Source organism: Besnoitia besnoiti, chromosome V, assembly GCF_002563875.1.
Source record: "Besnoitia besnoiti strain Bb-Ger1 chromosome V, whole genome shotgun sequence".
Classification (NCBI taxonomy): Eukaryota; Apicomplexa; class Conoidasida; order Eucoccidiorida; family Sarcocystidae; genus Besnoitia; species Besnoitia besnoiti.
Genome location: NC_042360.1, coordinates 1,617,923 through 1,643,882, shown reverse-complemented (window position 1 = coordinate 1,643,882; position 25,960 = coordinate 1,617,923). Strand labels below are relative to the sequence as shown.

The 25,960-nt window shown below is 54.3% G+C and overlaps 5 protein-coding genes across 5 annotated transcripts; 2 read left to right on the top strand and 3 right to left on the bottom strand.

Moving 5' to 3' along the window:
- Positions 1-1,415: 1,415 nt before the first annotated feature.
- BESB_060550 (acyl transferase domain-containing protein) lies at positions 1,416-4,428 on the bottom strand (the record flags this gene model as incomplete). The annotated part of the gene is made up of 4 exons (XM_029364469.1): positions 1,416-1,562; positions 2,026-2,658; positions 3,174-3,370; positions 3,774-4,428. The coding sequence occupies 4 exons, from the start codon at positions 4,426-4,428 to the stop codon at positions 1,416-1,418; spliced, it is 1,632 nt and encodes a 543-aa protein (XP_029219177.1).
- A 1,618-nt stretch (positions 4,429-6,046) lies between these two features.
- BESB_060540 (putative ATP synthase) lies at positions 6,047-8,074 on the top strand (the record flags this gene model as incomplete). Its single annotated transcript, XM_029364468.1, has 4 exons — positions 6,047-6,272; positions 6,647-6,791; positions 7,300-7,461; positions 8,035-8,074. The coding sequence occupies 4 exons, from the start codon at positions 6,047-6,049 to the stop codon at positions 8,072-8,074; spliced, it is 573 nt and encodes a 190-aa protein (XP_029219176.1).
- A 1,010-nt stretch (positions 8,075-9,084) lies between these two features.
- Positions 9,085-9,649, bottom strand: BESB_060530 (pterin-4-alpha-carbinolamine dehydratase; the record flags this gene model as incomplete). The annotated part of the gene is made up of 2 exons (XM_029364467.1): positions 9,085-9,267; positions 9,518-9,649. The coding sequence occupies 2 exons, from the start codon at positions 9,647-9,649 to the stop codon at positions 9,085-9,087; spliced, it is 315 nt and encodes a 104-aa protein (XP_029219175.1).
- A 3,156-nt stretch (positions 9,650-12,805) lies between these two features.
- BESB_060520 (transporter, major facilitator family protein) lies at positions 12,806-16,368 on the top strand (the record flags this gene model as incomplete). The annotated part of the gene is made up of 9 exons (XM_029364466.1): positions 12,806-12,911; positions 13,243-13,413; positions 13,714-13,866; positions 14,009-14,184; positions 14,502-14,782; positions 15,013-15,238; positions 15,481-15,653; positions 15,766-16,009; positions 16,129-16,368. The coding sequence occupies 9 exons, from the start codon at positions 12,806-12,808 to the stop codon at positions 16,366-16,368; spliced, it is 1,770 nt and encodes a 589-aa protein (XP_029219174.1).
- A 7,416-nt stretch (positions 16,369-23,784) lies between these two features.
- On the bottom strand, positions 23,785-25,495 carry BESB_060510 (AGC kinase; the record flags this gene model as incomplete). The annotated part of the gene is made up of 7 exons (XM_029364465.1): positions 23,785-23,880; positions 24,019-24,187; positions 24,293-24,440; positions 24,541-24,686; positions 24,786-24,970; positions 25,097-25,257; positions 25,369-25,495. 7 exons carry the CDS (start codon positions 25,493-25,495, stop codon positions 23,785-23,787), a joined length of 1,032 nt encoding a protein of 343 aa, XP_029219173.1.
- Between the last annotated feature and the right edge of the window lie 465 nt (positions 25,496-25,960).

Here is a 25,960-nt window from a genome sequence, read left to right as displayed (position 1 = left end):
TGGCTCGCGTGAGCACAGAAGCCCTACGCAACGTGTGACTATCGAGTGTGGCGATCGCATGATGACTAGGGGCTAGAGAGGAAAGAGTGTTCGCGTCTGCTCGTTCAAACGAGAAAATCCGATTATCACTAGACTGCGACGAGCATCCTCCTATCGCGTTGAGTGCTTCAGCCGGCTCTCTCTGCAGTCAGATGTGTGTGCTGTCTCTGAGTTCTCCTCGCGGTTTCTGCCTTTCTACTTTATTACCTTGTTCTCTCTGTTACTTCTCGCTGCCGGAAACGACGAGCGAAATGCAACAATGCTTCCTGCCTTGCGAATCCCTCTGTCGAGGCTGCGAAGGCTGAACATCCTTTTTCTCACGTTCTCGCAATTCGGTTTGCAACCTGCGAGCGGCATTGGCACTGCCTTCTCGAGACCGTACTTTGAATCGACACTTCTGCAGCCCCACAGATGCACAGTTTGCAGATTCCTCCCTCGCGCTGCGCCTTCCGGCGGCGTCGTTCAGCTTTGTGAAGGCTTGCTCTCAGTTCAGAATCCGAGTCTAGGTGCGGCCGGTGAGGCGCCTGGGCGAGACGCGAATGTCGAGCCTCGACAGCAACGCGGATTGTGGCGACGCGAAAAAAGCACTCATAGCTGCATCCCGTGTGAACGGCTACTGACCATGCTAGCATCAAGGTAGAGTGCTCTCTCGCTGTTGCGATGAGTGAGATGAGAGAGATCAGGAATCCATGCATCACACATCGAACCTAGCCGATGCGGATAATCTCAATGTAGTAGGATACTGCAGTTCGACACGTACAGCGGCCTTAAGCAGTCCAGTGGGGTGCCGGCGGAGCGCCCAGCGGCTCCGTGGCAGCCCTCTCCGCGCAAATCCGTTGCTGAGGCGCCTGAGGCTCGCGTGCGGCGGGCTCTACAGTTCGCTTCAACGTAAACTTGACGTGAGGCTCTGGCGGCGAGTGCGGCGCCTCAGATCGCCCGCAGTTTCGGGCAAATTCAGCGCGCAGCCCTCCTCTCGTGCGAATCCACTCGCCTCGAAGAGAGCCGACGACGCAGAGCAGACAAGACACTGGACGCAGTACGAGACAGATGGCGTGTGCGCAAGCAACTCTCGCGCACATGCGACAGGCTGCAGGCCCCTGTCGATTCGGCCGCTGCCTTGGGCTGTCTCCCGCGTTCCTGTCTTCTGACACAGGCAAGCAATTCCATATCCAAGCACCTGATGTGTAGCAAAACGGTGGCGCATTGAAGGGCCTTTTAGAATGTTTGTTTCGTCTGCCGTCCGCAGCTCCTCAGGGGCGCTCGAGTTCTCTGCTCGCCGCGCCCTTCGGCTGGCTCTCGGGTTCGATCCTCTCCCTTTGCCCCGAGGCTTCCTGCGGCCTGCCGAGAGGCTCGCGGCATTCCACGTCGCCTCCAGCTCACGCCACCTGGTGCACTTTAACGTCTTGCGAAGTTTTCTTCATCAGACCCGCCAAAACTGCCCCCGGCCCGAACTCGAGGCCCTCCTGCATGCCGCGCTCCACCAGCACCTCCAGACTCTTGTCCATGAGCACTGAGTTCGTCAGCTGCAAAAACAGGATAAAAATCGGAGTCAAGCGGCGCTTCAGGCACATTCCTATCACGCAGCTTGCGAGAGGAGGCGTCCTCCCAACCGCCAGGCATCCATTTCCGCTGATGAGCTTGTTCGGGCAGCCACGAGGCCAGAGAGGCTCGCGACAGCCTCGGGGCGAGATCCTCTTCAGAGCGAGCAAGAAGACAGCGCGTCGCTGCTGTGCGATGAAGGCAGCTCCCCTTCGTATTTGCCTTCGGAGAGGCATTGTTTGTCTTTCCGGCATCTCGTCCCTCCCTGCGTTGCTCGGGCTAGCGATTTACATGAAGCCCCCGCTCTACGCACCCAGGTTAGAGGCTACGCAGCGAGTCTCGCAGGAATCTCTCTACCCAAGGGCTCGGCGGAGCCGCTGCTTCGGATATGGCGGCTGATTCTCGCTCTGTCGACGTCTTTCTCGATTTTCCCGACGCAGTTCTCACCTGTCTCATGAGATTCTCTTTGATGACGCGCGGACTCGCGTGCGGGCGGGCGTCTACGTTCATCACGACTGGGATCTTGGGCGCGCGGATTTCGGTTGTTTCCAGCGCCTGGCGGAGGCCCTCGGCCGCTTCCTGCATGAGGCAGCTGTGGAAGGCGCCGCTGACTTTCAGCCGCACCACGCGCTTGGCTCTAGGGAAGCCGCGCGCCTCCTCTTGATCCTTCTCCACCTTCTTCGTGGCGAGCTCTTCGAGTGCGTCTAGGGCCGCGCGCGTGCCCGAAAACGCGTAGTTCCCTGGACACAGGTAGTTGGCAATCACGCAGACCTCCTCCGGAGCGCCGGCCTCCGGGGTGTCAGCCTGCGGGGCGGGCTGGGCGCGCGCCCGCTGTCCCTTGCGCAGGACTGTCTGCACGGTGTCTCGCAGCCGCAGCGCCTGCTCGCGGGAGAGGCCGAGGACGGCGACCATGCCGCTTCCGCTCTGCTTCTCGCCGGCCTTTTGCATCAACAGGCCTCGCTGGCGCGTTAAGTGGACTGCGGCAGGGAAGGAGAGCGCCTCGGCGAAGCAGAGCGCGCTGTATTCCCCCAGGGACAAACCCAGACACGCGTCGGGGCGCGGCGGCTCCGCGGAAGCAGCCTGCGGCACCGACAGACACAGAGAGGAAGCAGAACACGGACGAAACCGCGTCAAGCCGAGGCTGCGACTTCCTCGCACGCCGACTGGTGCTTGCTGCATATCCACAGGAGAGCGTGTCGCGCCTCTGTTGCGACTTGTATTCGCACACGCCGGTGGTTCACGCGTTGCAATAGAGGTGAACGGACAAATGAGGCACAGATATGTGTTCATGCGTACGTATACATATATATACGTAAGCATATACATACACACATATGCCCAGGTGCCGCACCCCTAGGTGAGCTTTCTGTGCGGCTCTGGGGCGAGTGTTGTGAGAGTGGATCTCCGCTGCATTTCCTGAGTGAGTTGTATGGGCACTCGATGCAGACGTGAAGACGCTGCGTAGGTAGACCGAGGCGGAGGCACGATCCGGCGGCAAGCGGGCGCAGCAAGCCGCGGAGAGTGCGCAGCCAAGGCGATCTGTTTTTCTTCCTTTTCTCATTCCTGGCGGCCCTGCGCGGACGCGCACCGCGTACCTCCTGTCCTTCTTTCCAGCGCGCGACCGCCGCCATGCTCGCGGTGAGCAGCGCAGGCTGCGCCCACGAAGTCTGATGGAGCTCCGCCTCGGGGCCTTCCTCGCAGAGCTTTAGCAGGTCGCGGCCGACGACTTCCGAGGCCTCTTTGAACAACGCCCGCGCCGCGGCAGACTGCCGCGCGGACTCGACGCCCATGCCTGCGCGTGAAACACGAGCCGCAACAAAGTGTGGAGCGAACGCGCCGCGAAGGGCGATATATACACATACACAGATATACACACACAACTAGATATACATACATACCTGATCATATATACGCATACACATACACAGACATACATATGCGCATATATACATGTGTACACGTACATAAACACATCTGGACCCATATGTATACATTTCCACGTACAAGAATACAAACATGTAAATGTGCCCGTAGCACTGAACACCTGTGTAGACGTAAGCGAAAGAGGCAGTTCGGGGGAACTTTCTGCGTGGTTCGTGCGTATGTGGCACCTCGCAGCGGCAAGTTTCGGCCCTTCGGAGTTGTGCCTCCCTTTGTTCTTGTCCCTTGAGAGTCGGCAAAGACCCTTTACGTACCGATCGCTTGCGCGCCTTGCCCGGGGAAGAGGGCGACGGTTTTTGCTCGAAAGCCTTCGAATGCGTCGTCGTCCTCTTCAGCTTGGGGCGAGGGACTTGCTGCCCTCCGCAGAGACCAGAGGCCCGCAGACGAGGCTGGCGAGCTGCCGAATGGCACAGACCTGCCTGCAGAGATCGAGGCCGCGCCGCCCGAGCGGGCACCAGCGGCGGAGCCTGTCAAGGCGACGGGCGAACGACTCGTCTCCAGGGGGGAGACCGCATCGGCGCGGCGGAGGGACTGCAGAGGCGCCGCGACAGAGAGGTGGACTACGAAGGCGGTGGAGCCCGAGGTGACCGCGGGCCGGCGAGGGGGGTCTCCGCGCGACGCGGGCACGGCTTGAACCGCCGCTGGCGGGGAGGCCGCCCGCAGAGTCGACAGCGGCCGCGCCTCGGCGGAAAGGAGAGCAAACAGGCAGACAGAAAGCGGGACGAGCCTGGCCGCAAGAGGCTGGCAGAAGAACGGAGACCTCCGCAGAGAAACTTCCATTATGACGGGGCGAGGAGCCAGTGACGGCGCCAGCCATGCGCGCGAGTGCAGATAAACACGGTGCGTCCGCTGCAGGCAGGTAGCCCGCCGCAGAGCTCCGTCCTCCACAGAAGAAAGAGAAAGAGGCATCGGCTGAGAACGCCGCGGCGCACGCGCTCGCACCGAGGCACGAAGCAACTGCCTATCGAGGAGGCGAGGCTGAGACGGTGCGAGCGAGAGAAGAGGACGGCGGGCAATGAGACGGATTTTGGACACGAGTGCGGCGGCGCGGAGAAGGCGTGTGGAGAAGAGTGATTCTGAGCAATAAGTGGTGGAGACTGAGGGTTCAGGGATTTAGTGCGTCTCACGAGGCTCACGAAGGAGATGTCTGCGCGGGTACGAAGTTCGTTAGGAGGAGGCGCGTAGCCAGAAAGAGACTGTTAAGTCCTATCGAGTTGAGACACCCTCACTACGGCGAACCCGTGCACAGCCGTGAAGAGAAGCTACAAAGGGCAGGCGGCAGGAAAGGCCCAAGCGGAGAGACAACCGTCCCTCGGGGCAGAGAGAGGGTCGCGCCTCGCTCCAGGTTCTGCGTGTATTAAAGACAGCGAAGGCTCCCGAGGGACGGCCTTGAGCTCAAATCAAAAAAATGCAAGAACTTGCGAAGTCACGCTCTCGGAAGTTCAGCGGGACTTCCTCTGACTCGTTTCATGTCAAAGTGTGTCTGAAACTTCCCACAAATCAAGCTCCGAAATCCTGCACGGAGGCCGCAGGACAGAAGACCGAGCGCCAAGACTCGGCGCACGCTGATTCGCACGATTCGCGGGCCTTCAGAGGAAAAAAGAAGCTATCCGCATGTCAGTCGCATTCCTCAAGCGCGTAGGCAAATCTCACGCACGCCAAAATCGTAGATGTGTGCGTGTTTGCCTTATCACGCCAAGCTCGCCTCTGCAGCGCCCGCCCGAGGTCCGAGGCAGCGAGACAGAGACAGCTTGCAGCCTACTGCGGCTGGGCCTTAGGCCGCTGTCCGCGCAAGCTGCGTGATGAGTCTTGGAATGAGGAAAACGCATTTCGGAGGTGTGAGTTCCCCCACACGGGTTGCCTCGGGCGGAGGCCTACTGTTACGAGTGTCAAAAACGGGTTCTTCGCGCGTCTGAGGCACTGCAACTCTCCGGTCTCGAGTTTTCTTAACTTCTCCGTAGCGGGCGGCGATGGCTGCGGCTGGAGCAGGTCTTCGAAATCAACGGGGGGGTGCCGCGCAAAAACGCCGCGACCTGCATGCGCCCGGTTCGAGGCTCTGCCTTTGTTTACGATTTTCCAAGTGCTTCAGACACAGGGCTGCTGTCTCGCTGGCGGTCTTCGCCACTTCCCGAATGCTCCTCTTTCCATTATTTTTGCAATTCTCTATTCGCTTCCTAGCAACAGCGCTGGCTTACCTGCACTCCGGCCGTCGAACGCGCTGAAGAGACTTGCCCCTGCTACACACACCCGCGAGGTTTACTTCTGAAATTGCGGTCCCCCTTCTTGCTGGCGCCGGGGAAAAGAAGGTCGCGTCATTCTTCTACCGATATCGGTCTGCGCATGCTCTCAAGTCTGTCTGTCTCTCTCTAGAAGCCGCAGTGCGGCCCAATCGCGAGACCTTCTCTGTCGAGCAAGGGTGTTTTTCGGGCGCAGCGGAGACTGTTTTTCTGTGAACACAGATTGGGGTTTCCATCCGCGAGCGGTGTATTCCCAGCGCCTTGAGTTTTCGTGTGAATTCCTTATCACGATGTTTGCGCGCGCACTCTCGCGATTCACTGGCCTGACGGCCGCGCCCGCTTCTCTCATGGGCTCAACGCGGCAGGTCTTCCTGCCTGCCTGCGTCCTCCCGACTCGCCACTTCTCCGCCGGGGCAGGCGGCGCCAATCCGTTCAAGAACCAACTTCTTTTGACGCTCAGCTCCCCCTCAGAGTCCATTTTCGTTCGCACACCCATCCGCTCTGTCACTGTCCCAGGTCCGTGCAGCGGCCCGCGGCGTGGCGCGGCAAATCGCTGGCGCCAAAGCACCCGTTCTTTTCCCTCTGCAGCCGCAAACTCGTCATCTGACGCCTGGGCGGCGTGTGAAATAGTAGTTTCTCCGCTGTTGATGCGCACAATGATGCGCGTATCCCAGGGCGGCGACGCAGTTTTCAGCCGCCGAAGGTGGCGTGTATAGTACGGCGCTTCTGTAGGATGCGTTGCGCAGACTGGAGGCGAGTGGAATCAGTTTCGCACGCGTACCTGGTCTATGAGTAGCCTAGTCCTGACGTGCAGTTCCGTAGAGGATCTGCGAAGGGCCGCTTGAGCAGAACTGTCGCCCCGGCGGATTCTCCATTGCGTGTGTATCCAGGCAGTGAAGGCGCCATGACGATGACCAACGGCCATTCCCAGACGGTTGCTCGCCTGAAGGCTGGAGAAGTCATCGTCAGGAAAGGCGAAAGCGGAGAGGAAGTCGAGAGATTCTTCCTCAGCGACGGCTTCGTGCTCTTCAAAGGGTAAGACGGGGTAGGCTCACAGGGGCGCAAGACTGGCTTCCGCAGTATGCAGTTCAGTGAAGGAGGAGCTGAGAGCGCTCCCCCCACCCACCCACCCCCACGAGGCCAAGCGTCCCGGCGAGCATTACTAGGTTGAGGCGTTTCTGCTCTGCCTGAGCGCTTGCCAACTACGTATACTCACACATACACATGTGCATTATCTGCATGCGTTCTCTAGCGCACATGTGTCAGCGCTTGTCCAAGCGTTTGGCCGTACGCCAAGCGTACGTTTGTGCACGCCTTTGTGTTGGATTGGATGTCTCCTGTCCGTCGGCGGCGGGAGGGCGTCCTGCAGGTTTCAGTATTGTGGGTGTTCAGCTTGTATGCCGCCTCTGTCTGCCCCGTCTACACACGTGTGCGTGAGTTTCACGTGTTCCTTTGCCTGTCGGCCTCACACGGGCACGGGTTTCGGTGGAGGTCCTCCTTTTCACGCAAAATCATCCTCGTGTATCGTGTGCCTGCCTTGCAGCCCCGAAGATGACAGCGGATGCTGCACCGCGGAGGTCCTCGGTGTTGAGATCGTCCCGGTCAGCCTCCTCGACAAGGAGAGCGCCACCGCGGCTCTGCAAGAGCTCCTGCAGCAGGGCGCTGGCGCTGCGGACGAGTGGACGAAGGCACGGACTCTCCTCGGGTAGGGACTTAGTGTGCCTCTCAATACGCGGTGGATAAAGTCCGGCCTTGCTTAGTGCAGGAGACGCTGAGTGTCGGGTGTGCGTACACCCAGGCATGGTTGCCTACCCACTGGTTGAGTATACCGGAATGTTGCACTCATCGTAGGTTCTCTTCCTTGCTCAGATGCACAGCTGAGGAAGGAAGGGCGCGGAGACATTAGGGAATGTCTCCTGCGAAACGGCTGGGTGCATCGTTTTGGGAGAACGCGTCTGTGTGGTCCGACAGCGACGCTATGAGCGCACTCGAGGGAGCGAACCGACCTCGCATTGGGCAGCGTTGGCATGCACATATGGTATCCATGGCAACCTGAGGCTGTGGAGAACGTACTGGAAGAAGCGGGAAGGTTTATTCATGCCGAAGAAAACTTCTTAGGCGTAGAAGGTTCGTCGGTAACGGGCTTCAACGAAAGAGTGCACCATTTAGGAAAACCAAGAGGTGAGTCTTCGCCTTTTCAGACCGACTCGCGCAACAAGATGGAAGTCTATCATGTGCGTGCGTGTGTATGCTGCCTCTGTGCGTGTCTTCCTGTTAGGCAAGAGCTTCTGGCGGCTGTTATCCGCTCGGCACCGTAGGTTGCCTCTGGGGTCGCGTATTGAGAGATCGTTCAAGCTTAATTCCGTCTCTCAGAGAAAATATCCATCTTTTCGCGTAGGCTCTGTCCGAACTCCCGTTCTAACCTCTATTTGTTCCCTATTTCCGCCGAACCTCACTCTCTTGTGGCTTCCAGCGTACTGCTGCTCTCCCTGACACGCGGCAGCAGTCAAGTGCGACTCCAGACGCTGAACCGATTCCAGGGTGCACACCGCATGCGCTGCGACAAAAGACCCCAGTTTTCACTCGCACCGCCGATCAGGCAGCATTCATTAGGCTTATCCAGTGTAACGGCTGTTAGCTGAACAGCTGTGTCGTCCCACACGACTCAGGCTACGATGGCGGATCTGCATTTTCTTTCAGTGATACAGTCAATTGGAGCACGAACACGCTTTCGGCCTGTAGAGTAATGGTAGCGGAGAGGGCTCGTATATGGGACTTCGATAGCGGTTACCTTTCGCTAAGGACACAACGCGATACGGGGGGACGCACCAGTACGGCTCACAACACGCTCTGGATCGCTGTTAGTGTAGTTCAGCGTATATTTCGAGCATCTACTTTTGAGGATCCACATATAATGATGCGTAGCGATCCCGGAGGAGCTCGAAGAAAACAGCTGAGAATGACAGTATGGGGGTGACCGGTGTACGTCACAGAAGATCTGACACATATCAACGGTTTCATCCTGTCAAATGTTCGGTCCACATAGCAATCTTACACACCGAAATGAAGATGTGTTTCTTCGAGAATTCAACGCAGTTCGTGCACATAAGCAGGAGCATGATTAGGCAACACAGCGCGTTGGTTGTTGCTGTGTTGAGTTCGTCCACAAGACAGGGATACAGTACACAAAAAAACGGCAGCAGGAGTCCCCACACTGCCATCCTCATCGGATCGCAGAGGCAGCAGGCCGACTTGGCAGAAACTGCCATCCATAGGAGCCGTGGTGGGCTTGAATGGCAGCAGAAAATGCCGAGTCAGAAGTTCCCTACTAGTTCCCGGTAATCTTCGCCGTTTCGTCCATAAAACGAGCAAGCTCGAAGTCTTTTTCTGTTAGGCCAGTTGCGTCGTGGGTCGATAGTTCGACTTCGACTGTACTGTAGACGTTGTACCAGTTTGGATGATGATTCATCTTTTCGGCTTGCAGCGCGACCCGTGACATAAAGCCCCATGCCTGTATGCGCCACATAGAGTGAGACAGACTAACATCCCATGTAATGCTACATGTGTGCTCTTCTCTCATGTGCGTGCGGCGCCGATTACGAAAGCTACAGGACTTCCCCTTTCACATGGCAGATGGAATCCGCCACCGTGGCACGAGCCAAGCCAGAGAGAGTATAGTTGTGGTGGCCGCAGATGGTGGTGTCACACAGATTTGTGTACAAAAGGCGGCGCCGCTTGCGATGTGATTCGGAGTGGCTTACCTCGTTGAAATCCTTAAACTGGAATTTCTTCTTGATTGACAAGTGACCGTCGGTCAGATGCCATTGAGGCACTTGCTTGTGTAGTTGCCGGAGGCGGGGTGAATTCGCCGCCAGCCGCGCCAGAGAACTCATTGGAGCGAATATTAAAAAGTCACTGCCCGCCGCCGTCGTTGATGCCTCGATTAGCAGGAGACATGAGAATCCCGAAGGCAATTATTTACGCTGGACAACGCAAATCTCTCTTAGTCCAGAGGACGCCTCGGGACGGCGAGCTGCCGCGCAGGTGTGCAGCGTAGTATTGTTGCCAGTCGCGAAAGTGTTGCTACAAAAAAGTAAAGTTGCCGGGCACTTGGTTGTAAGATGATGTGCGAAAACCTGAAAGCTTTTCCGGCTATGTTTCAGGCGTGTTTTTTGCCGTAAGTCAGAGGCAGTGGAGTCGCTGCCGGGGGGTGCGGCGGCCGACATCTGTCCGCAGTCCGCGCACATCGGATGCCAGAAATTAAGTAACTCGGAGTAGGCGCTTTTTGTGATTGTCACCTTTTTCTCTACAATTCCACTCGACGTACGATAGTATATGTACATATTTGAAACCTCGTAGTCAAAAAAGAATCGATAAGAGGCGGCTGTTGCTGAGGTCGTACGCACATACAGTTTTCGCGCCGGTTTTGGGTGCCTGTGTTTGTGCACCGGTATTCCGTATGTGCTTCGGATACTACATCGCGCAGCAAACAAAATGAACAGTTATGATGTAGGTTCTGCGTGCAATACGGCTTCGGGCTCGGTCAGCCCCCGATCAGTGAAGAGGTTTCGTCCTGTACGCGAAGGGATTCGGCGACGAGTCCAACTTCCCTGCAACACAAAATGCCATCTCCCTCATATCACCGCAGGTTGGTACGACCCTGTCAGAATAATTCGCCAACCTAGAGAGTGTCAGGCATGATTAACAGACAGTGATGGTGCAAGCAAATAGGATAAAAACGTGCTCGTGACGAGCAAAGACACATGGCACGACGCAGTAGAAGAGTTGGGTGGTCCAACGCCTGCAGAATCCTCAATTCTCCATGTAGTCTCAGTTTTTATCCTAGTGATATTGCTTGCATGGTGACTTATAACCGAGTATCAACTGTTTACTTAGAAGGGGGCGGCTGAACACAGCCGGTATTGTATGCTAACACTCGAAAGCCAGTTGTGAGCTTCGCTGCGGAGATTTGGTTTGCATGTCGCAGCGATGGTTAAGATTCTCCGTTTAGTATGTTTTCCCTTCCCCCGCAAACAGGAACGTTCCTGCTTCCATGTTGCGACAGGCCTCTCTTGTCTGTCATGTGAAAGAAGTGCATGCCTGCGGCCAGCGTTAGCTACCACTAGTCCTGCGGCGGTTCGTCACTTTAAAAACGCTTCAGGCCGTACACACCCATCATAATCATCGACCGCGTTTTTACTAACGATGGAATTAGCACCCAGGGTGCCAGAGTCTCCCTAAGCTGTCAAGTATCATAGCCAAACTGTGGCTTCCACAAACACCCATGGGCCCCTACAGCCCTGGAATTAGCTCGGCTCACGTGAAACACTACTCAGTATTCTCTCACGGACGAAGACGATAACATTACGGGGCAGAGGGGGTTCTATACAGCCGTGGCTGGGGCAGGTCGGTAGTCATACTGCTACTGTTCGTTGACCCCCGCTACCGTAATTTGAGGGGGAAGCTCGTGTCGGGGTGAGAGCTCTTCACATGATAGTGTCTGCAAGCAAAAGCTCCACGAATATCAGCGATGCAACCAGCGTATCACCGCAAGGAGCATGCGCTGAAAGGGTTGCATGGCCGCACGAACAGTACGCAACACAGCTACACGTGTCCCTATATTCGTGTATTTTGGATCATCCTCTAGCTTCCGCGGTCGGAAGTGCGTACCCCCCACAACACCTGTGTCGCTTGCGCTGCATCGGCCGCTCTTTCCACCTCGTCCTCATGCCTCTTCAGAGTCAGAATTGTTGGGCATCCGTCGCGGTTCACCGATAGATGTTTTGGATAGATGCGCCCCTACATAAAGTACATCTCAGCTGGCGGAATCAGGTATAAGCTTAACTAAACGATTTTCAAACCCTTGAAAACCTGTTCCCCGTTCAAGCTCTCACGAAATAAACGGTAGTAAGGATCGTACGATCTTCGATACTCTCTTATGGGGTGATGTTTCCCACGCAACGCTGTTCCCTCACACGCTACCATTGGAAAAGACGCCCATTAGCCTTGCACCGGTCCTAGTTGTACGTGGCGTGCCACAAGCCCCAAACGCATGCTTGGAACGTTGCAGACACATTCGCTCTGTGCCTGTGACCGCTCTAGAGCCCCGGGAGGAAATTTCTGCGGAAAAACGCGAAGCATGCGGGGAGCTCCTGACGCCGCATTCTTGTGCGCCGTGCCACCGGAGCTGCTCACTACCCTCCATGCAGGGGGGCTCTAGGTAGCACTGCATGCTCAGCGCTGGTCATGCTCACGGGTGGCTACCACAGCCACCGCAACGCGGCAAGCGAGTCGCGAGCTCGAGACTGCACGACTGCGACGGCCCTTCGGTTATGGGGCGTCGCGTGTCTCTTGCGAAACTTGGAATTCAGAGGCTCCCAAGTAGCAACGAATTCTGGAAAGATAAATGCAGGTTTTCGTGGCAATACGTGCGGTTGAGACCTAAAAGTGGCAAACACAAGGCTGGCAGTAGCTGTGCCAGCGGGATGGTATGAAAGCGAGGGCGGAGGAGGTGGCTGGTTGATGTAACGCAAATTCCTCGACCAGCACTGCGTTTATTGGGATACAAAAAGCGCGTTACCCATGTCCTAATGTTCTTTGTTTCGTTGAGTACGTAGTGTTATATTCACTTTTTCCGCCATTTCGAGATTCCCGTGTTTGATCTGGCCTGTTTTTCTGCTAACTCGACAGATCTTCATCGGAGTCTGTCGACACTCCGCTTTCCCATTTTGACAGGGAAGCGAGTTGTTGTTCTACAGGTCTAGCACATTTGAACGCGTTTATTCCCCCCTCCCTTCGGCGAAAGGAATTAAAATGGGCTGCAGTGGAGCTTGGTCACAGGTGAAGCTCCAGCGTTTCTCATGTTCGTTTGCCAGATAGTTCATCGGGGAGAGCTGCGCTGCTGAGCAGCGGAACGGGGTCTCTCCTTTTCTGCGAAAGCGCGTTCGTGGGGCATCTGAGGAGGCCAGCTCTGCTTCAACTTTAGTTTCGAGAGATTTGGAACTCATCGGCTTGGCATTTGCCGCATCTTCCTCGTCCCGGTAGTCACCATGGTGAACATGAGCCTGCAAAAGGAGGGCCGTCAGCGGTCTCTCCGTGACCAGAGGCGTGCTCCGGACGAAGCCACGGAGCCTCTCTCTTCTCAAGAGTCAGATAGTAAGTCTTGTGGGAGTGCAATCTGCGTTTCATACGACTGAATCGAATGCAGGGCGACGTCAGTCAGTGTGACGTTCGACAGGGGTCGGCCTCTGCTACGGCGGCTATTTTTTTTTTTTTGTGTCAATGCTGGCCCCAACTGTTTACGCTTGTTCTGTCGCAAGCATGATGTTTTGAGTGTCCGGCTCTGCAGATTTACCTTCCGACCATCGTCGACGGTGCTCCCCGTCGCGCCTGCACGGAGGATTCACTGGGTCACGGGCGGTGCACGCTCTGCCATCTGTTAACATTTTACCCTGTTTCCAGTCCTTGTTTGTGTTTCTCTGTGCAGCTGGGTCTGAGAAGTCTGTAGGGAAAGGACTAACATCGAAGCGTATGAAGCAACTGCCATGGTCCTACCTCCTCGCGTACGCCGCCCCTATGATCGGCGCAGGAGGAATGAACTTCACTTTGACGACGTTCGCAGCCTATTTTTATACAGATGTCATGGGAGTCAGCGCTGGTAAGCCCCCAGAGCTTCGCGTACGCGAATGGTGTATTTGGTGGATGATTCTGGCACCGCGTGTGAGGACAGTGTATCCGCCCAGTCTTAGGGTGCATGCCTGCCTGGTGGAAGCCAGTTCGTGTAACGCAGATGCAGGATTCGTCTACGCTCCTATGGGTTTGGGGTTCCCTGCGGAGGACGACAAGTATGGGACACTGTCAACAATTTAGAAGCTGAAACGTGAGCATGTGAAGGCAGCTCGCCATGCTTGTTCCGGCGTCTCCTGTGTGTGTTCCTCTCCTGTTATTCTTCGTTCAGGCGCTGTTGGAAAAATTCAACTGTGTCTCATGCTGATGTACGCCGCGTCAGAGCCTGTTTTTGGATGGGCCAGCGACATCACAGGTGGCTGGGTTCAAATGAAGCTCGGCCGACGAAAGCCGTATTTGGCTGTTTCCGCTGTGCTTCACGCGAGTAAGTGAATCCTTGCCGCGCTGACGGTCCGCGTTTGTTGCTTTAGCAGAAAAGGAAGCTTCCGTTTTGATTGCAATTTCAGGGCGAGAGGCGTGATTCGCGTTGGTATCGATATCTGCTTTTTTTCTGTGTGTGTTTTCAGTCACTTTCATGTGCTTGATGGGACCACCGGCGACTCTGACACCGGACAATGGCCTGGTGGAGTGGGCGTTTTGCTTCGCCATTCTTCTTGGAATTTCTTGGGGTTGCAATGAAGTGACGTATCAGGCGCTGGGCGCCCAGTTGACTTTCGACTACGATGAACGCACGAAACTTCAGGTATGTCTGGATGCATTGAACTGGTTGTTGGAGAAGCCAAGCACGAATCGGGTTCAGGCCCACACATGACAAGAGAGTGCGTATTAGGGGTCCACGCATTTTGCACATGGAGCTTAACCAGTACGGGACCCCTACAGAGGAATACTGAAGCGCAACACGTGCAGCTGTTGTAGCCGTTCGCAAGTTTGCTGCGTGGCCAGGCCAGAGGCTCGTTGTTGCCAATTATATCATACTGCGAAACGTAGCGGGGTGCTTTTTCGGCATAATAGGTGAATGCTTCTGGCGGGTCCGGCGACGCGTGCTGCGAATTTTTGTAGGCCATCGCCGTATCAGTCATTACAGTGGGTTCGACTTCGTGTGGACTACTCCACGGAATCCTCGGTACCACGCTTGGTTCCTCTTTTGAGGCTGTCCGCCTTCGCTTCATGGTCCTTGCTTGCGTGTACGGTGGCGTCTTCGTCCTTGGAACGTTGATCATGCTTTTGGTCATCAAGGAGGAAAGCGTCCAAATGGACTACAGCGGCGTTATCGAGTCACAGACCTTCGGTGAATGGATCATGATGGGCTTCGATTCCGCGAAGCAGATGTTCCTTAATCTGTAGGTGTCCCTCTGACCCTAGGTTGCCCGGGCGGGAAGACTTTTTTTGTGCACTAGTCGGTGCATATCGCAGTCAGAGCAGAGCGACCAGCCACCTGGCAGACAAGACGAATGGTTCTGCGGAATCGGTGCGCATTGGCTTCTCACGCTAGGTGTGCGCGTCGTAACGCATCCGCCAGGATCCACGAATTGGATAATGAAGCTTTCCTCTTCTGTCGGTGTCCCTATAGGCCTTTCTTCCTGCTCATCGTTTGCTACTCATGCACAATCATGGCCGGAGCGGTGACGCCAATGATGCTGCCATACTTCTGCAAGCACGTCACTCAGTCATCATTCGCGACAGATTGGGCACCCCTCCTCTTTACAGCAAGCGCTGTTGTTGGAATGCCCCTCTGGGTTTTCTTGGGGAGCTCCTACGTGGGCATGGAGAAGAAGTGGAGATTTTTACTCGCAGGTGTAAGTTTAACCGCTAGATTGTGGTCCGGCGTTCTGTCTTCGTCCTATCCAATAGGAACGCCTGAACCGATCATGACCAAATTGCGAACGTGAAGGAGGCGGGTTGGAGCCAAAACCAGTATGTTAATGCGTAGGAGTAGATTCTTAATAGTCGTCCTGGGGACGGCGTGCTGTGTACGAGTAGGTCCTTTGCGCATTTTGTAATAATGTTCGTCAGTTTTCGTGCGCATTCTTGTCTGCAGTTCTGGCTGGCGCTTTTCTTGGGCCTCGCTGCGGTCTTCGTGCGACCGGGAGACAATGCTTTATTCATCACTCTTTCTGTTCTCGGTGGCCTAGCCATGGGAGGCTACTTTGCCACGCCAGAAGCCATGAAGCCAGATGTTGTGGACTACGACGAGTTCAGAACGGGCGCCAGGTAAGGTCATTCATGCATATAACAGCCATCATGCACGCTGTCCTCTGCCAAGCATAAGCCTTGTCAACAGAACATGTTCACTGATTTTCCGAGCCATGCATGTTGTTCTCAGGCACGAAGCTCGATTCGCCGGCGTGTTTATGTTCTTCGCCAACATCATGGCCGGTGTTGCTCTTGAAATCATGCTTCTGCTGCTCGAGCGCTTCGGATACGATGGGACGAAAAAGATTGGAGAACCGGAGCCCGAAAAGGTTATCATGACGATCAGAGTCGGCTACGGCGCTGCACTCGCAATCATGCTCGTGTTCATCACTCCCGCAATGATCCTGTACCCTATTTCGAGAAAGAGCCACGAGGTATGTGCATTTTCGAAAGACAAATGCCGGCTCCATGTGGCCACCTCCGAGCGCGGGATTTGTGTTCAGTCACTGCGTACGGTTTCACGTGCGATTGGCGTGTGTGTGCGTGTTCACAGGACATTTTGACGGCTATTCAGAGGCGCATGGATGGCGAGTTCGTCGCAGATCCTCTCTACGGAGGAGCGCCGCTCCCTCCGTATGACAACGTGCCTATCGCGAGGCGCATGGTGTCCGCCGATGCCGGTGATCAGCCAGCCCTTACGCGAAGCTCATCTTTCCTGCAGCAAGTAGGAATGGAAGTTGGAGCACTGGCGAGTTCACACGGGGACCGCAGTGGCATTAGATATGTTCCGTAAGCGCTGCCCGTGCTGGGTAAGGTCGGGGATGGTGGCTCAGCCAGGCGCGACCACTCCTCGTCTCTTTCGTCTAAACAAGTTGTCTTATCAAAATCAGCAGGCTGTTTATCAAATGCGGTGAAGGCGGGCGGGTTTATTGTAACGCCGCTCGTCTGATGACGAGGAGGAATCCGGTCATATACTGGATTTTCCCTGATGACGAATAAGATAATTTCATCTCCAAATTCACAGCGAGTTCATTTCGGCTGGAATGAGGTTCGAGAGAATGGCATCTCTGACATCATGCGAAAGCTCCGTTAGCTCCGCACTTCCTGTAGCTGGTCGCATTAGTACCCTAAGCCTGCTGCAGTCTTAACGGTCTGCCGAACCTGCCATTTTTCCTCGCTGATTGTCGCGCACGAGCACAGACATTGCCTCTTTCGCCCGAGCCACGATGGAACCTTTCACGGACTTCTCTTCTTCGGACAGGTCCCAACTGTCGTCTAGGCACTCTAGTTTGTGTATGAGCCGAAGAAGACATGCTCTAGCCGGAGACGATGGCGCCGTAGCGCGTAGCTCACGAAGCAGGCGTTTAACCACCTTCGCGCAAAAGTGTTGGAGCAGCGGGGAAGCATAAATGATGTCCGCACGTTACAAAGGGAACTAACCTCGATGTCCAGAAGCAATCTCGGATCGAACCAGCAAGGCAGAGTTTCTAGCAACTGTTAAGACTAGTAGCCAGCTGCTAGTGTGGCGTGAAACGTGTTGCTTACGATGCAGAAGAAGAGAACTCGTGGTGGCTGTGCCAATGCACACGCTTGTTGGGAGCTATTCCCCTCTGGCGTGGCATCGAAAAGCGGAAGCGCCGTGACGTCGAAGAGGACGGCCAGAGAAAATAATGAGTGAAGAAAACATGTGCGGACGAGTATGTCGCAGGCGTTGGTCAGAAAAATCGCATCGAGCAAGGTGATTAGAAGGTCGATTGTGTCTGTGTCGTGAAGGTCCTGATGCAGGTAAAACATGCATCATCCTGTCAATGATCATCGGCTGCACAACGCAGCAACGTCTCCTGTTCCCAACCAGGGGGAAGGCTTACCAGGAATACTCCGTCGACTGCGCTCATGAGCAAAGCTAAGATATCATCTGGTTGTGCCTCCGGGTTCGTCTAAGATGAATTGTTCTAAGAGAGCAGTAGACGACGCCACATTCCAATTCCGCTCACCTCTGTAAGGAAGTAACAGGAAAGGACCGACGCTGCAGCTGCTCTTACGTGACGTCCGCTGTGGTTTAGCAGACTGGCCCAAACGACAGTGTTGAACGGCAGTTCGTCTGCGCTCGTGTCGGCTTTGGTGGGGTCTTGCACAAAGCGCTTTAGGGGTTGAGGGATTTCGGTGAGGTCCCACGTCCTACAGTTCTTGAAGACACCGACGCATGAGCTGTGCCTAAACCGAGGTGTGAGTATGCACTTACATCCGAGCTTCCTAGTGGGAGCAGAAGGCAACTAAGGCCGAACAGTGCCAGCGCCGTTGTCTCCCCATCAAGGTAGGATGCAGGTGGAATGATGATTCGTTGTATCAAACGGTGGAATGCAGTCGCGGTGCGCAAGATACTCAAGCCTGCACCACAGCATTACGCGCGGACGGATAGTACAAGCTTCATGTGCCTACAGTTTCTATGCCCTTCTTTCCGGCAGTAGCTGATGAGATTTACCGACCACCGGACGGCAGCACGGACCATCGTAGAAAAATTGTGGTCCGTCTGATTATAAGAGGTGAATGCTGAGGTAGATATGATGTGAGAAGACTGCTTACCCATGTTGAAGGAATGTCCTCGCATGCCATCTTCGCGATCCTTATTACGCGGTACGATAACTCGACAGTGTCGGCTTCGTCGAACGCGGAGCACCTTCTTGCGACTGTCGAAAGATACTGTAAGCCGTCTGATTTAGTTTCCTGCCGCCTCGCATAAACTTCGTGCCACTCACGTCGAGAGCGGACGCAAGCGAACACATTGGCACTACGGAACTAGTCGTGCCGCGATGATTCTTTTCGAGAAAAGAATCAAGCAGGCCTAAAATCAGAGAACTTCTGACGACGGGACGGACCACCTCCTGGTCTTGTGGGAGGTGACACAGAAGCCATGTAGCCGCCCCGCTGGCGATAGCACGTTCGCTCGTCACAATCGGGGCGATGAGGTCCTGCGACAAAACGTAGAATCCACTGGAGTTAATCCATATTTGGTGTGGGGGCAGCGAATGGCAGTTTACCGAGTGAGCGGATATGATCAGCGGAAGCGTACTTGCGGATTTGGTCTGGTGAATACGGAGGTCGTATTGAAGCAGGCGTTCAGCAAAACTGGCTAGCAACTGCAAGCGTCCTGTGTCCGCATTATGGTCTCCGTTCGGGCAAAACAAAGACTGTATAACCTGCAGGTGGAACGAGTCCAGCACACCCTGTTTTCAGAGCGAAAGGGTCCCTCACTCTCTCCATGTGATGGCGTCTTGCATCATGATTCCAGAAGCACCATTCTTCGTAAGTAAAGCAATCTCTCGAGTTCATCAGCTGCAGCTGAAGCACCGCAGGAATTTTGGATGGGGTAGAAACCAGGCGAGCTGCTGCGCAGAATAGAAAACGGGGGTGAATGCTCCCAAGCTGAGCGAGACATGAAAAAATACGGGTCAATGGCAACGCTTCGCCACTTACTGAACCCTCCGGGCATGCCACCTGCATTAAAGCCTCTTCCCACGGAGCTCTATAGAGTAGATGAGCAACGCTAGCCGATTGAACGCAAGAGACGCTAACTCACAATTCTTGCTCGCAAGCTGGCACACTGAGACAAAAAAGACAGAATATACAACTGTCTGACTCGGTGGCAGGTGTGGTGACTCACGATGTCTCCTCAGCAGCCGGGGTTCGATGCCTGAGCTCCGCGGAAGATTACTCTATCAACGTCCCGTGCGAAGCATGGTAAGTCTTACAGATGGTGGGCAAAAAGAAGAGCTGCAGCGCAACATGCAACGAGACATGAAAACTATAGTCCGAATAAACTGTGTTCTGTGGCAGATCGTTGCTGTGAAGTCGTACTTTAGGGACTGGCGTCTGTTGGTCATGCTTTACAATGCAGGCGACGAGCGACTGCATGCCGTCGTATATCTCCAGTTTGGCCAGAAGAGGGGGGGCGTCTCTTGATTGGACTACGGGTCTAACAAAAAATGCGAGTACACACGCTAGCTTCTCCATGCAGACTGCATCGCTCTCGATCTGCCGATCACTGTTCCCGAGAGCAATGATATGGCTGAGGAAGCGAACGTCCTTCAGACTGCAGCAGTCAAAAAAGTGGATATGGCAGTCGGTCCTTACGGAACAAAATTACAGACGGCTGAGCCATGGGCTGGTGTGCCAGTGTTAAGGAAAATCTTCAGAGATGCTTTCCTACCAAGGGCCTGCCGTAGGTTGTTTTCCTCTCCACACAAAGATCGAATCTTCTCATCGCCTTCTTCTCGACAGCGTTGCCGTGATTCCTGGAGTCTGATTACCCTCGACACGATTTCCGCAGCACAGGTTAGGAGGCTAAGCCACGGTGATTCATTTGACTCCATTCCATCGAACTGAAGCAGACGTTACATGTTTTGCAAGAATACATGTTTAGTTACATCTTACCGAGAATGCCGAGGCAACTCGTGATACAACTAGGAGTGCCAGGCAGACGTAATGTGTTTTTTCATCGTTGTTTTCGCTGCCTTCGGCCATTGCTGCTCGACTCTCAAGAGCAATGGTATGCGTCAGTATAGAACACATCAACGCGAGCAGATCTTTTGTGCTCCTCCAGCCTGTCGGAATCGACCCAGAGTCCTCCTCGACGATATCAGCTAGTCTGTATATAGTCATGAGACTGAAAGAGGGTAACACTCGTTCCGCTGTGGCGAAGACCTGAGTATCTTACATCCTGGCCCAAAACCCATCTGGGTTACTCTGGCCGCAGCCGTCAGTATCCATGAGCTGTCGATGATGAACAGCTAAAGAACAATGCCCTTTTCCTCTCCTTCGTTCATCCACCAAGGTATTCCTTACCAGCAAGGAGCCGGGAACAAAGACGTAGGACACTGTTCAGAGTCTCTGACAAACTGTGTTCTTTTATCGGCGGCGCGGGGGTCTTCCTCGCTTTCAGCATGCCGTACACCGCTTCCGATGATTCAAAGAATGCCTGTGATTTCCCATCAGTCACTTTATCGCCGAATCCCATGAAATGATGAATAGAGGTTATTATTCGACCGATTTCTCCGGGTCTGGCCCCGGCACGCTGCATTTCCAGTGACGACACTCATGATTGGAAGTGCAGAGTTGTTCTGCTGACCTCGATACTAGGTAAAAGACTGAAGAGAGCTGGAAGGAGCTCTTCATTATCAATCTGACTTGTCAGCATTTCGGATAGCATCTCAAACGCTGCAGAAAGCTTAATCATGGAGCAAGTCCAGATAATACAGTGCATCTCACCGAATCTTGAATGACGCTCTATAAACAGAGAGTCCGAGAAAAAGTGTGTCCTCAAACACGACAGCGCTACTGGCCGGACTGCTGCAGCTCCGTTTCTCACTGTTTCCAGAAGCCACTCGACCACGCTAGCTTCCTCTTGAAAAATTCGAATCGCTACGGCTGCTCGGCCTCTTAGTATTCGGTTCATTATTACCACCGTGCAAGTCTGCAGTTCAGGTGGAACAGTCTTCGCAACGAGAATAGCTTGAAAAGCTTCTGCTGTCTTAAGCAGAGCCTGCTCGTTCTCCAGCAGCGTCGAGAACAGCGATTCGACCTCAGAAATAACAGTTAGGAACTCCAGTGTATATATGCTGAAAGCGGAATCTGGAGCCGCCTTTGTAAACCCAGAACAAAGCACCCCTATGATACGTTCCACCCCTTCTCGGAGGTCACGGCCCTCTTGGTCGCGAATTAGTCGCGTTAACAAGAACACGATGGAGCCACTGCTTTCAAGGTCGTGCGGAAGCGATGCAAGCAGAACACTGAACAATGTTTCAATATGGTGGGGATCCTGCACGAGGGATTCTGTCGCGGCGACAGCGGAGAGTGCCGTTCGCTATTACCTGACGAATCACTTCGATAACGAACGGCAGAGCCTCTACGACAGCTCTCAGAAGGAGAAGCACGAAGCTGACGCATCCTCGGGCACCAGAATCCAGTCCTCTGAAAACATCGTTTAGTACGGCGCTCACGAGAGCGCTCCGCCCCTCCGAATCCACACCCAAGATTTCGCTTTTGATCACTGTGGTGATAAGCCTGGAGCAGCTGCATGCAGCGACCGACAGCCCAGTTATTCGGACTTTCTTACTGCACCGCAGCGTTTGCTGTCGCCGTCGCCTCCTCATCTTCTCGCACTGCACCATGTTCCAAAAGCAAGTCTACCTGGAATTTGCTTGCATAGCTGAACGTATAGTCTGCGCCGCTCAACAAAAAGAGGACGTACGATCACTGCAACTATCCGAGTAGAACCACAGAACGAAGTACTCTTGTCCGCTTCTTTTGGAGGAAGACTGCGCCTTCCGAGAAACCGGTTAAGGTCCTCCAGTACCACAGACTTGCTGAAATATGGCACCCTTGAGCCGAGGAACTCTGTAATGCAGTTGCAGCACATCGTCCTGCCGACACAGTCTGACAGAAGTATCCGCCTGTGGGTGCCATGGTTTTTACTGCGGAAAAGCAGAGCAGGGGTTAACCCCGAAAGGACATCCTGTTTCTCCATGATGGGGCGAGAATCATTCTTCGTGCACCAGATTAACCGTTTTCTTCTCGATACGCGAAGCGGTATGGGAAGCCCAGCTTGGTCCTGCCAGTGCGCTTCCAGGAGTGGTGTTTCTTCGCTGTCTGTACAGGCGAGGCATCACACAGTGTTTTTCGGAGACATTGTACCAAATTCTAACTTGGCGAGGGGTTCGGCCTTGCCACAAATATACAAAAAGAACGGCATCTTTCGGATCTGCTTAAGGCAAAATTTCGTTGGGGTAAAACAGGGCGTGCTGCTTCCAGGGCGTACTGAGTTGCGCTGAAGTAGAAGTTGTGCTACTTCGTGCGCTCTTTTCTCGTCAGAGCTCTTTCAATGATCAGTGAATTACCGCATTTCCCCTCATGTTCGCTGGCAAACCGCAGGATCGGTCATTCTTTTATACTGACGTTGAAATCTTTACCGCCCGCTTGTGATGAACCGGTCTTGATCATGACTAGACCTATGCATTAAACGGAAAACGCAAATGTAAGCTGCTTTCATCGCCTCCCTCCCTCGCGCACGAGCGGATTCTCCCGCAAAAACAGCATCTCTCGAACACCGTTAAAACGTAGTGTATGCACGGGAATACGGTTCGATAGTGTACTACCTAAGTATACTAGTAACCAGATGCTGTAAATAGGGTGAAGCAGCGGTTTTTAGATTGAATAGATTTACAGGTTCTCTGATCGTATCTCTGCTCTAAAAGATAAAGGCAAGCACCGTAGCTACGGTACCAAGAGACAGTGCAAAATGGAAATGGGCCACTACATAGAATGTAGCGTGTAGGGCAATACGTGTTAAGAGTTGCCAGTAACTACACCGGTATTACCACGCAAAGTAAACACCAGGATGCAACCAGGAGCAGCCCTTATGTCTAAAGTTCTTGTGGCCGACGACCAGTGCCAAAAAAACCCCAAAACAGTGAGCGCCCGCACCTCCCCAGATGTTATCTGGCCTGCGTATGCGGGGTACAGCGTTTGCATCACAGCGAGCAGACTAAAGTACCCTCCGCGGCACCGCAAGGGCAATTTATGGCCCAGGACGACCTGGTTTGATAACTACTCGGTCTGCCAGCTTCCATGAATCCGCTGGACAATGTTTGACTAAGATGAGCGAGGCCTGAATACCCGGGGAGTGAGTCGGCACCAGCCGCTGGTCTTGCGTTGACGCGGCATGGCGGCACGTTTCTTTCTGGCGTGAATCTCGGTGCCACACTGGTGGGATTTAAGCGGGTGCATACGTAGCGGCAGCCACGGCGTCTTCAGTCAAAACTCAACCATCTCTGGAAATGACAGCTGTGGTAGCGAGCCCGGGTCATATGCCAGGTTGCATCTTGCTCTCGTCGCGGTACGACACCCAAGACTTGATTTGAGCAAGGAAGTACAGAAAAGAAATAAAGGCGAGTCACAGAGACACACGCCAAACCCCGAAACAATGGCAGGCTTGAAGGAAGACATATTACGTTTGTGTTGCACCTCCGGCTCGGCAGCCAGCGGGCCGTCAGACAGCCTCGCCGACCATACAGGACATTCTCAGGGTAAGTGTTCACACGGATCGTGGAATCTCGACTGGACAAGGGGTTGCCAGGAAGTACCTGTCCCCGGACAGAAGACAACGAGTGCCAATAGGAGGTGGTCAGCGCGATGAGGGATGCATCCTCCGGAATTACCACGACGTGAAAGGATCCATGTTACCAGTCACAGGTGGTGTTTGTTCGGTTGACTCTGGGTACGCTTCAAAATTGGAAGTGTCATCCATTCCCTGTTTCCACATGAGACACAAACAACAAACCCACAGGACACAATTCAAACCACGAAAACGCCGCCACGTGCAGGCACACTGCTGCCAAAAAATCGCCCACGAAACGGGCAAGGCGTCACACAGCTTAGGAAGGCTTACCCTAACAGGTGGCTTGTAAGGCGAAGGCAACTGCTTCTTCAAGCATGCGTTCCAGTCAAAGCCCGCGAACCACCGGTGCTCCTTGATATCGGCCACTCCATTCTTGAGGTTACCGTAGCGTTGAGCGAGGTCAGGTGTCAACAGGCGCTTCACGAGGATTTTCGCGTTTCTGAAAAGGGAACACACATATTCGGAGGTGAGACGTTATACGCGCAATCGTATCAGGCTGTGGGCACACCACCGTGAGGCTGGCGATCGGCATGAACATACTCACTTGTCAAAGAACTTCGGGAAAGCAATCCTTCCTCCCAGGATCTTCTGGTATACTCCCATGGGTTCGTCGTCAAAGAAGGGCGGGTAACCAAGGATCATCTCGTAGATCAGGATTCCAAGCGTCCACCAGTCGACAGGCTTCCCGTGACCTGCGAACACATCGGCAGCGAACTACACGCCACAGATGTTAACAGTCCTCACAAGCGTGTCTCCTCTGCCAAAACGGTCTGAATTACCCATGCAACTTACCTTTGTTTAAAAGAACTTCAGGAGCGATATATTCTGGAGTTCCGCAAAGCGTGTACGTTCGGTACTCAATGATTTTCGCGAAACCGAAGTCTGCCAGCTTCAAATACCCTTCGGCATCGACTAGAAGATTCTCCGGCTTGAGGTCCCTGAGAAAACATGAACATTAGTGAGAAGAGGCGATTGTTAGGACACTCCCGGCGGCGACTACTGGTCCCCCCTAGACAAAGCTCTGCCAGCACTCTTACCTGTAGATGATATTTCTGCCGTGCAGGTACTCAAAAATCAGCGTGACTTGCCCCGCATAAAACCGCGCTGCATCATTCTCGAAACGCCGAGACTTCCTCAGCAGGGTGAAAAATTCGCCACCAATCACATATTCCATCACTATGTAGAGGTAACGATCATCCTTGAAGGTCCCTAGCATATTGACCTGCGAACAATACAGAGACAGAAACGACGCCTTATGAAGGGATGCAGCCCTGAGTCCCGACTCTACTCAAGCCGATGGGGGATGTTTTGCGAGGGCCCTGAGCATGGAAGAGTCTGGGACTCTTACCGTGAAGGGATGGTTGATCATCTGAAGAATTCGCTTCTCAGAGAGAATGTGGTCCACCTGCTTCTGCCGGATAACAGCAGCCTTTTTCAGACGCTTGATGGCCACCGGAGGAGCTTTTGGGTCATCTTTCCTCTTCGCGATGAACACGCGTCCAAAGGAACCTGACAACAAGAAGCAGACGAAACTGCCGATAATAGAAACCCATCCACCCTGCAGACACGGAACGGAACTGTGCCTTCTCCGTCGGTCGTCAAACGTCACTTTATTCGTACCTGTTCCGAGCGTATTTCCAAAGCTGAAGTTGGACATGACGCACTTGCTCGGAGGAAGACGCCCCTGCTGGGCGTGGTCAGGTCCTCCATTTTTGTTTGTAGGAATTAGACGGCGGAAGAGATCCATTTCAGCAGGAATAACAGGACTGTCTGGATTCATTCAGCCGAGCTGCTGACAGCGAGATGTCTGAACCGCGCAAGAGAGATAGGGCAGCAGGGAGTGGTGGAAAGGGAACAGAGGGGAAGTAGCTTGACACACAGGAAGAGGCCAATATATGCAGGCGTCGAGCTTTCGCCACCATGAGGATCAAACGCTGAGAGAAGCGAGATGCGGAGATTTGGCTCGACTGTTTACACTCTTAACGACTATCTGACTCTTTACACGACAACGCGAAGAGTTGTCGCGGGATGCGAGAGGCATACCACGGTGTCTGAGGGCATCACAGGCCCCAACCAAGCTGCTGGGAAAGTCGGGAAAAGTATCGGAGCGTGAGCATCCGTATGCTGGTGCAAGGAAACACGATAACTGTGTGATACTTGGCGGGCAGCAAAGCTGTTGCTTGCCGCTGATAACGTCTATCACTTCAGACCT